The 11,854-nt window shown below is 35.1% G+C and overlaps 1 protein-coding gene across 1 annotated transcript in view; it reads right to left on the bottom strand.

Moving 5' to 3' along the window:
* Positions 1-4,383: 4,383 nt before the first annotated feature.
* LOC125658942 (transforming acidic coiled-coil-containing protein 3-like) overlaps positions 4,384-11,854 on the bottom strand; it is a 33,447-nt gene continuing 25,976 nt past the window's right edge. The window contains exons 15-17 of the mRNA XM_056149217.1: positions 7,081-7,187; positions 6,861-6,981; positions 4,384-4,752 (exon numbers count right to left, since the gene is read on the bottom strand). Of these exons, the coding sequence (XP_056005192.1) occupies positions 4,687-4,752; positions 6,861-6,981; positions 7,081-7,187 (294 nt within the window). The 3' untranslated portion in view covers positions 4,384-4,686. The remainder of the gene's footprint in view (positions 4,753-6,860; positions 6,982-7,080; positions 7,188-11,854) is intronic.

Genomic DNA, 11,854 nt, shown 5'->3' with positions numbered 1-11,854 from the left:
AGAGCAATAATTCTTTTAGAGAGATCAACCATATAATTAAAGATATCTTCAATTCAACATTAATGATCTCTTTAATTGAATTGTTGCTCTCTTTAAAAGCATTGATGCGCACATCAATTCCTTATACAAAAGCATTGTAAATAATTAAAGATATCTTCAATGCATTGATCGAATTAAAGAGATCATCAAATTATTTATACCGATCTCTAAATTAATTATTGCGAGCAATATTTCTACGAAATTGATGCTCTCATCAAATGAATTGAGGAGAACAATAATTGAATTAATGCGTGCATCAACTCTATTATTGCTGTCATTAATTCAATTGATGCTCTCATTAATTCAATTGATTCGCACATTAATTCAATTGATGAGAGCAATAATTGAATTGAAGCGCACATTAATTCATTTGATGAGAGCAATAATAATTGATGATAGCTTCAAATAATTGAAGATATCTTCAATTATTTGAGTTTATGTTAATTTGGTGCTCCTTATGGATCAAACACAGGGAATCAGGGACCCATTATAGCTGCAGCTCTTATCACTCGTCAAAATATACTTAGCTGGTCCCCACCATTGGGAATATGTACACAAAGTTTGATTACCCTATTCAATCATTATTAGCAGTTTTTCCCTTTATGATAAACAAAAATTATATTACTTTTTAAAATATCCCCAATAACAACATGATTAACAAATTATTTCTGGTGTATTGCCAGAATGTTACCAGAAGTTGTTGCAGCTAGTGGCAATATTTCACTATAGTCTCAAAATATGGTTTCTGGATACAAAAATGTGTTGCTGCAATGTTGCCGCAATATTGCTGCAAACATTTCACTTTGGTAAGGGATGTCCACCATGTTTGAAAATCCTAGCCTTCTTTGCACATTTTCTTTATCATACATTTTAATGGGTAAAAAGACTACTTGTTAAATGTTAGAAAAGTCAAACATTGCACATTGCACGTATGAGGGAGATTCATGACAGTTTTTCCAATATCATCGTAACAGATTTACAACACTAGTGTCTGTCTAGGAGTATCAAACGAAAAAGTGATAATGTTGAATTCCATTGCATTAAATAACATTCTGATGGGGGGTGTTTTGACAATTTTTGCTTTTCTTCAGCAGCTTTAAATTTTTTTTTACTGATTATTTTATATTCAGGACACATCAATCATCAGATGTATATCTAAAATGAGATCACAGTTAGATACATAAATATTAAATATATAAGACATGAAGCGTCGAGTTTGCTCTGATGATCCGCGCCTGTCAATGAGACATGATCCAACTCTTCAGATCAAGTTACTGTGGTAATGATCAATGGCAGATGCAGGATTCAAATAATGGGGGGGGGGGGGGGGGGGGGGGGGGGGGGGGGGGGGGGGGGGGGGGGGGGGGGTGACATGTGAAAGTCAAGTATTAGCCAAAATATTCAGGCATCTTGGGTGCCAAATCTGGAGTTTTTTCACCTAATAGTATATGCCTTATAAATTTGTGGCAAAAAGCCCCCCCCACCCCCCACTAATAATAAATTAATACCCCTTCTGTATTTTAAATACACATCTATAAGATAACGTTTTCTTGATTAGCAAAACGGCAAACATACAGGAAAATGCTATTTTGTGCAGTTCTGTGATTGATCACTTTTCACAAAAATGTGCACTCGTCTGGTGCATTGTGACATCATCAGTTTCAGAGTGACATGATGACAGTGTGATGATCTGGAAAGTCTGATCACATTCTGTTTTTTAACAGCATCAAAACGCCCTAGTATAATAACAGTAACAAGGTTCTGAAACCCAGGGCAACAGAAAATTTATGGTTTTCAGTAATTTCTTCGCTAATCCACCTTCAATATTGATATGCAAAAAAAAAAAATTTAAAAATTCTAAATTTAAATATACATGTAGTTCACTTTGATTTTCAAATATCAAATAAGCATTGCAGGTACCATATAAGTACATGTACATATAATGATAATAGGTACATGTAGCTATGATAGTGCACTGAGTTTATCATCTCGTTCATCATTGAATTCATTATCTAGTTTATTATCTGACCTCTCAGATATAAAGTAGCCCTGGAACCAGACATCAATACTGATGTGGTAGTACAAATCTATTCTTGTTTATTTAATCATTTTTCGTATTTTTGTAAAGTTTAGTAAACATTCTTTTGTCGGATTGAGTAGGACTTCTACTGTGCATTGGATTGAGTTGACATTTTTGTAATGCTAAAATTCATTTGTCATAAAGTACTAGAGATTGTTTTTATGAAAAACAAATGTCTCCCCAAATTGGAAGTGGTCCAAATGAAACCTCCTCCCCTTAATGTACTGCATGGTATGGAGAAAGCATGAGCAGGAACATAGCCATTATGAACTCTGATAAGTCACATAGGTAGTCACAAACTATTTTACACCCTCCACACCTCAGATCCACTATAACTTGAAGGATAACAATTGTATCCTCCTGTCCCTAAAATATGCACATCTGCAAATGGCATTGAAGTATTGTACAAAATGTCAAGTCTATCGGTTAAGCTATATAGGAGATTTCAACATCCTCCACCCCTCTTGGATCCACTATAACATTTAGGAAAATAATTGGATCCTCCTGTCCAGACAATATGCACATCTGAAAATGGCAATGAAGCATTGTACAAAGTTTCAAGTCTATCCGACAAGCCATTTAGGAGGAGAAGCGTTCACAAGATTTTGTGACAGAAAGTACAAGAGGTACTGTGAGCAATGCTCACTAACAATAGCCCGCGCTTACCCCAATCTCCCAAAGGGTGTTGTTAATAGGTATAAATTACCTCTTTCCTGAGTGCAAAAATATGGTATGCTTTTGTAGAAGGAAATGGAAGATATAGTTCGAACACAAATCCATAGCATAAACTTATAATTTTGACCTTGAGATCAAAGGTCAAGGTCATGAATGTACATGACACAGTCTCATGGTGATACACCCATGTCTTATGGTATAACTATGTCAAAACCCTATAATCAATTTTGACCTCAAGGTCAAAGTTCAAGGTCATATAGGTCATGAAGGTACCCGACACATCGTCTCATGGTGATACACTCATGTGTCAAATATGGTATGCTTATGTCAAAGAACAAAGAAGTCATGGCCCTCACACAAATCCATTGTAAAAACCTTTAATTTTGATCTTGAGGTCAAGGTCATATGGAGGTCATGAAAGTACCCAACACATCGTCTCATGGTGATACACTCATGTGTCAAATATGGTATGCCTATGTTAAAGAACAAAGAAGTTATGGCCCGGACACGAATCCATTGTAAAAAAAACCTTTAATTTTGACCTTGAGGTCAAGGGTCAAAGATATATGGAGGTCATGAAGGTACTTGACACATCGTCTCATGGTGATCCACCTGTGTGCCAAATATGGTATGCCTATGTCAAAGAACAAAGAAGGTATGGCCCAGACACGAATCCATTGTAAAAAACCTTTAATTTTGACCTTGAGGTCAAGGTAATATAGAGGTCATGAAGGTACTTGACACATCGTCTCATGGTGATCCACCTGTGTGCCAAATATGGTATGCCTATGTCAGAGAACAAAGAAGTTATGGCCCGGACACGAATCTGCACAGACAGACAATGATTCCTATATACCCCCTTGAACTTCGTTCCGTGGGTATAGAAACAATACGTCTCCCCCTGAAAGAGGAGAGACATAATTACCTAGCTGCAATAATGTAGCCCTCTCCGATTTCTTTTGGGGGGCGGGAATAAAAAAATCGGATAGGGCTACATTAATTACCCAATAGTCACGATTCACCTTTAACTATAAGTTACTGTTCAAAACAGAGCAGTGTACATTTTTACTTTGAAGATCTGTCCAGCTTCTATCATGTGCATCTTGTGGTAAGTAAAAATCTTATATACTTAGGTCTTACTTTACTACAATATTTTTGTGTATGACTCTTATTCTTGATTTCAACATTTATACTTTATTGTATTTTTGCAGTTAAAGTTGTCTATGTATATTTTCAGAATTTGTAAGTTCAAAAGTCAATTTCTTACAGAACATATTTTTCTATCATAAATGGATGCTGTATTATTGGTAACTTATTGTCAACAGTTAATCTAAATTATAAAATTATACTTTTTGTCTCATACATTTGTTATTCGTTTTGCTTATAGATCAATGCCTTATAAATTTCTACAAAAATAAAACAACAAAGCTGAATAACGTCTTCTTCCTTGCTGCTTGATTACACTTGTACATAATACACTAAAGTCTTGTATTATGCTGTGTATCAGTGTTATGGATATATTCAATCTGACCTTTGACATAGGGACTCCATTCAGCTACTTTTCATAAGATGTTAAGAGAAAAACCGTGTACATAACAAATTTTATTTCTATCATACACTCACCATGTACATGCATCAACTAATTTGATAAACAATGAAAGATAGAGAGAGAGAAGAAAGCTTCATAATCACAAAAAAGAAGAAGCAAATGAATTGTTTCAGTCTTTCTAGCACAGATGTTCGCCGATTCCAGCTTAGAATCATTAACATAACAAAGTCTGACTATATATCAACATACAGAGTAGAATGACATGTACAACCATAGCTATCAAGTCACACATGTGCCCTAGTCTACATTTTCTCTCTCGACGGTTTTCCCTGAAACGTTTAGTCTACTGCGATTCCAACTTCTGCATCAGCTGATCGCACAGTTCCGTCACATCCTGGAATTCCTTTGTCTGTAAGGAAACAAAATACATATCATAAGTTTAAATATATTTGTTCTTTGATTTTCTTTACAAAATCAAGTGTGACCTACATTAAAACCTTGTTTGTGTCCCCTTTGTGATCGTTTAGACCAAACAGTAGGTCGGTACCTGTAAGAAATATATCTCGGGGCTAAAGAAGATGGGTGACTTTATCAAGCCGAGAACCCACAGAAGGACAAATATCAAAGTTAAAATTGAAACTCTCCAGAAAAAGAAAAAATTGCATTCTAGTTACAACAAACAATCCATAGTTTCCAAAAATGCTTTTTCCATGTGTCCATTTCAAAGGAACATTGAAAAAATCCTACTTAAAATCACGTATACGCGAAAAACTCTCAAAATAACAGTAAATTTGACTTTTCCAAGCAGATTTTCATAAGGAGTGGGCCAAGTCTCCATTGTGAACTGAGTAAAATATGTTAGTACATGTTCAGGTGTAATATGTTTTGTAAATAAAAGTATGGAGACTTGACCCACTCTACGAAAAAAAAACTTCTTGTGTATAACTTCTGTCGTATTATCAAGAAAATGCAGCTAGCGAATAAATGTAAACAAGTATGGGGCCTTCTGTAGAGTATGGATGTTGTTTATGTAAACGATAACTTACAAGAAAGTTAAAGAGAACAATTTCAACAATACTTAAGAAGTTACTTGAAGAGATCATGACAAAAGCCAAATAAAAAGGCACAGTGAACTACAGTTCAGTACAAAAACAAAAGCAAGTCAAATGTCTGTTTGTCTCATTTGTATTTGCTGGGAAATCTAACAGCAAATGTGCGTTCTGTAACTGTATAACCAGCCTCAGAGTTGTACCAAAAGAGGCGAGAACTGATGCCTTTATCATATTTGGTATATTAGTACAGGTAACAGTAGGTTGTAAATGCTGTTCAAAAACATTTGTTGGGGGAAAAACTGAATCCAAATCAAACCATTAATACTGCACCATACAGATAATGCTATTCCACATTCAATTTAACAAAATATGTGAGGTTTCTCATTCACATCAATTAATACATACATGTATATGTATGTCAAAGGAAATGCAGAGCATGTACTGTTGGATGTTGTGAGCATATATGCAGAGTCATTTGGTACCTTAGGTACTCCAGTCACCAGTGTAATTATGTGTGTGTTAAAAACCGCTTAATGTATAATATACATGATGCTGCATGTGAAACAAATTCTGATGATGATTTTGATTAAATATTCTTCTTTGAAGTATGATCTATATATTTGTTTTTAATTCTAAATATTTTGGACAGCGTTTTAGTACGGTACTGTATCTATTGTAACTACGGGTACCATCAATGCGGATTTTAAACTCCCGATTCGCGACCGGTGCACAATCATGAATAGGCTTATTGTTCGCCAAGTTTACCCGTCTTCTTGGAAATTCCCCCCCCCCCCCCTCTAGTTTATGGAAAAAGACAAAATTCACATAGGGCCTACATCTAAGTTGACACGTTTTTACTTTTCAACAAACAGAATATTAGGAAAGTGTACTGTGATTAAAAATTTGTAATCATCACATAATTTTCACAGTAATTTATATAAAATGGCATCCCAAAGTATATAAGTCTAGCCATTTTTCCAATGTTTTTGCCTTCAGTACCTTTACAAATTTTAATGAAAGCCATTTTCTCATGAATGTGCTGTGAACAATGCACTTATGAATCATGATAAATATAGTACGTCTATTTTAACAGCAGGGAATTCTGACATAAATGAAAGTAGAATGCAAATTGAAATTCAGAACTGAAATTTATTACTGAATACACTGTTTTTCAACAAAGGACTTTGTGGCATTCATTGCATTAAATCTTAGCATTTCACATCAAAGTTTTAGAGTTGTTTCCTGCATATGCTAGCGATGAATGTGCCACGAGTAAGCATTATTATATCTATCTGTGGATCTAACAGCTTACTTTAAGTTCTCTGTTCATTGAGCTAGATATTCAACACTCAATGGCTAGATTAGTGACTATCCATAAAAAAAAACCCTATTGTTTGAGAGATTTTTAAATCTTTTGTTCGAGGTTTATTTTAAAGAATACCTTTTGTTCAAGAGATTTTCATACCTTTTGTTCGAGTGATTTTTCTAACGTCTCCCTCTGTATTTCTTTCCGCTTCACTACAGCCTGAAGTCGCGCACTTTCTGAAGCCGATTTGGACTTCACTGTCTCCAATTCTTCATGTGCACTGAAAAAAAAATATAAAAAATCTTGCCTTCAAATATCAATGGAAATGCAGCAAAAAATAAATTTCCATAAATTTGCATTTCCTCCGTCAGACACTTACGCTTTCAGTTTCTCCTCTGCCACCTGTTTAAGTTTGAGGAATCGTTCATCCGAATGCTTCAGTTTACCTTGACACTCCTCCAGACAAGTTTTAAGCATATTCTCATTCTGAAATACAACAAAATATTTCATTGAAGATATTGCTAATGGGTCAGGACTGTTCCATTAAAACATATGAGGGACCCGGGGACGGCAATTAAAAAAAAATCTATGGGTGGTTGTCATTGGTAGAAAATTGCATCTATGGTGGGTACCTACTGCCAGAAAACTGCATCTGTGGGTGGTTGTTTTGATAAAATCTTTATTTTTTTTACCGAAACTGAGAGGAATGCAACAAGAGAAGGGAAGGGTTGAAAGTAGAATGTGAAACAAACGCCATTTTCTGTCTTCATTTTATCTCGGTCGATGAGGTTCCGCGATCCGGTTATCGTTTCCGGTTTGACTCTAAAATTATAGCGACCGGAAATTAGGATTATCGCCCTTGTCCAAAATGGAAAACGAAACGTGCTCGTGGTCCATTGAAACGGTTTTTGATTTTTTTCTAGCTGCAATAATGTAGCCCCATCCAATTTTTTTTATTCTGACGTTTTCGGGATGAGGCTACAATTCCATAGGATCTCCGTAATGGTGCAAAATAATTTTATGAATAACCGATAATAAACTCTGTGTATTAGATCTAGTCCCAAATGTTGTTTACACCAAAAGGAGTACCAACTTTGTGCTTGGGCATGTCTAATAAAGGTGTTTTTCATTAATTATAATGCGCAGCATGCAAAATTCTTCGTCTGCTCCGCCATGCTTGTTATCGCGAAATCTCGTAGGTGGATCTAATGAAAAAGCTAAACATTGACAATCGGTGCGAAAATGTAGGTACTTGAGCCACTTCGACAAAGAAAGGAAAATCATATTGTTGCAGTCTGCTGTTTGGTTTTTAACTTGATATTAAATTCAAACCTTTTCAATACCGACGAAATAGCTTTTGCCTCCATACTTGTCCATTGATGTAAATACTACTTTATATGGCATATGCAATTGACTTGACAATCGGAAGTTGAAAGTATTTGATGGAGAGTGACCCAGATATATTGTCAAGCTCAGATCTTGCACCTTTCAGTAATCTTATAGGAGTAAAAGAAGACAGAATAGTGAAGATGTCAAAGAAAAGGAACGAAATATACTAGAGCAGAAGAAGTTGTTAGATAGTTTTAAAGACAGTCCAATATTGTTACTAACAATTGCTGAGTTAAAGGTATTGCACACACACTTTCAAAAGCCAACACACACTGGAAGAAAATCTAAGGCAGACTTTTTAGTTGCTGTGGACAAGGAAATCAAAAGTAGAAATATATCTGATACTTCTTTATATGAGACACTGGAAAAACTTTTCCCTCAAATGTATAGGAAGTCAAAATCGTGACATTGAATTTCAGAGATTTGCAGCTAATTTTACCTATTATTTTATAGACATGGTTTTGAATTCTAGGTATTTGTTACCGATGTATACACAAGTCAGTGACTTTTTTAAAGCAATATGCAATGGCCTTTCTTGAACAGTCATATTACAATTAAATTTGACAAATGCTTTATCCAATTTTTGAATAGCCATTTTTATAGAATTTGTCTTTGTCAAATTGGCAACTTATTCGGATTGGCATTATTCTTTTCAATTTTATGTCCACCCTGGGTGATTTGGTATGTAAAAAAGTCGGTGACTGTTGTGTAGCATGCCAATTCAAATAATTGACTTAATGTTGGAGTATAAAGTGCCAAAGTTAGAGTTTGGACAATCTATATAGTTTTGGTTGTGCACTGTTTTTTGTATAAAGATTAGAACTGTATTTTGTGTTGAAGTTCAAAGAATATTTTTCCAATCATTAAAAGTTGTTCTACCTGTTCATATTAGTATTTGTCATCTTATGTTGAACTATGACTACAGAATTATAGATTTTAATGGGGTTACCCAACACCATTACTAGCATAAATTTCGCTCATTTAATTTTCTTTAAATTTTGTTTTATACTCATCTACTTTGACCAATAAAAGAAAATTTATATTAATTTCAAGAAATTTCAACCACACATTTTCATTTGAATAATTTCAATAGATATATAGAAATTTCATCAAGCAAACTGTTGATTACTGAGATGCTCTAAATTTGATACCAAATCGAATTAAAAGGTTTAGCTGATTTTTACAGAGTTATTTCCTTTGGGTGTTGGGTACCACCTTAAATACACAAATTTGGAGAGGGATATAAAAGTCTTCAACTGTCAGAAATGGATCAAGTCCTTCAGCTTTTTATTATCGTTTTCCCAAAGAAGTTGTTATTCCATAGCATTTGGACACTCTAAAATCAACTTCATTCAGTGATGACTGTTTATCAAACTTGGTACATAGTTTTTAGAATGACAGAGAACCCTATTATTTTTTTTTACAAAGGTTAAGATCACAGGATCCAGTTGTCATTCCATAACATCCTTGTGAAAAATGCAATGAGCCGTAGTGTAACAAATATCTAAGACATCAGTGTCGCAGACACATTTTCTTGTTTTTTAATACTCAAAATACTAGTCAATTTTAAAACTTTTAATAGTTGTTTTTGAACATTTACAATACTAGGCTTTTTATGAACAGGTAGACTTATAAAATTGATTTAGTTCATCGTGTTTAAGAAAGACAGTCTTGATAGAATAAATTGATGGTTCTATGATCAAGCTTCATTGATGGCCAGTTATTTGAATGGCGATGAGACCCAAGATACTCTTCTCTTTACTATCATGCTTGGGAACATCTGAAAATAGACCTCTATTCAGGGGTTATAAATAGTCATTCATACATGTTGAATTTAAAGAACAAGAGGCCCATGGGCCACATCGCTCACCTGAGTCACCTTGGTCCATATCAGAAGACTTTCTATATATATTTGCATGTAAAACCGTAGTCCTTATCATGGCCCCAATCTACCCCTGGAGGCCATAGTTTTCGCAAACTTGAATCTACACTATGTCAGAAATTTTTCTTGTAAATGTGAACTTCTTTGGCCCAATGGTTCACGAGAAGAAGATATTTGAAGATTTTTCCTATATATTTGTATGTAAAACTTTGATCCCCCCTTGTGGCCCCATCCTATCCCCAGGGGCCATGATTTGAACAAACTTGAATCTGCACTATATCAGAAAGCTTTCATGTAAATATCAGCTTTTCTGGCTCAGTGGTTCTTGAGAAGAAGATTTTTTTAAAAAAAATTCCTATATATTTGTATGTAAAACTTTGATCCCCTATTGTGGCCCCATCCTACAACAGGGGGCCATGATTTGAACAAACTTAGCTCTGCTCTATTTTAGGAAGCTGTTCATGTGAATATCAGCTTTTCAGACTCAGTGGTTCTTGAGAAGAAGATTCTAAAAGAATGTCCCTATATATTTGTATGAAAAACTTTGATCCCCCCTTGTAGCCCCATCCTACCCCAGGGGCCATGATTTGAACAAACTTGAATCTGCACTATGTCAGAAAGCTTTCATGTAAATATTAGCTTTTCTGGCTTAGTGGTTCTTGAGAAGAAGATTTTTAAAGATTTTTCCTATATATTTGTATGTAAAACTTTGATCCCCTATTGTGGCCCCATCTGACCCCCAGGGGCCAGGATTTTAACAATTTAGAATCTGTACTATATATCAGAAAGCTTTCATATAAATCTCAGCTTTTCTGGCTTAGTGGTTCTGGGAAGAAGATTTTTAAAGATTTTTTCTATATATTTGTATGTAAAACTTTGACCCCCTATTGTGGCCCCATCCGACCCCCGGGGGCCATGATCTTAGCAATTTATAATCTGCACTATATCAGGAAGCTTTCATATAAATCTCAGCTTTTCTGGTTCAGTGGTTCTTGAGAAGAAGATTTTAAAAGATTATTCCTATAAATTTGTATGTAAAACTTTGATGCCCCCCTTGAGGCCCCATTCAATCCCCGGGGTCCATGATTTTAACGAACTTGAATCTGCACTATATCCAAAAAAAAAAAAAAAAAAAAAAAAAAAAAAAAAAAAAATGAAAAAAAGAAAGAAAAAAACCAAAAACAACTTTGACCCCCTATTGTGGCCCCATCCGACCCCTGGGGGCCATGATTTTAACAATTTAGAATCTGCATTATATAAGGAAGCTTTCATATAAATCTCAGCTATTCTGGCTCAGTGGTTCTTGAGAAGAAGATTTTTAAAGATTTTCCCTATATATTTGTATGTAAAACTTTGATCCCCTATTGTGGCCCCATCCGACCCCCGGGGGCCATGATTTTAACAATTTAGAATCTGCATTATATAAGGAAGCTTTCATATAAATCTCAGCTTTTCTGGCTCAGTGGTTCTTGAGAAGAAGATTTTTAAAGATTTTCCCTATATATTTGTATGTAAAACTTTGACCCCCTATTGTGGCCCCATCCGACCCCCGGGGGCCATGATTTTAACAATTTAGAATCTGCACTACCTAATAAAGCTTATCTATAAATTTCATCTTTTCTGGCCCAGTGGTTCTTGAGAAGAAGATTTTTTAATGACCCTACCCTATTTTTACCTTTTCTTGATTATCTCCCCTTGGAAGGTGGTCTGGCCCTTTATTTTAACAATTTAGAATTCCCTTTACCTAAGGATGTTTTGTGCCAACTTTGGTTGAAATTGGCCCAGTGGTTGTTGAGAAGAAGTTGAAAATGTGAAAAGTTTACAGATGGACAGACGGACGGACAGACGGACGGACGGACGCCGGAGTACGGGTGATCAGAAA

This window comes from Ostrea edulis, chromosome 9, assembly GCF_947568905.1.
Source record: "Ostrea edulis chromosome 9, xbOstEdul1.1, whole genome shotgun sequence".
NCBI lineage: Eukaryota > Metazoa > Mollusca > Bivalvia > Ostreida > Ostreidae > Ostrea > Ostrea edulis.
This window is presented reverse-complemented; position numbering and strand designations above follow the sequence as displayed.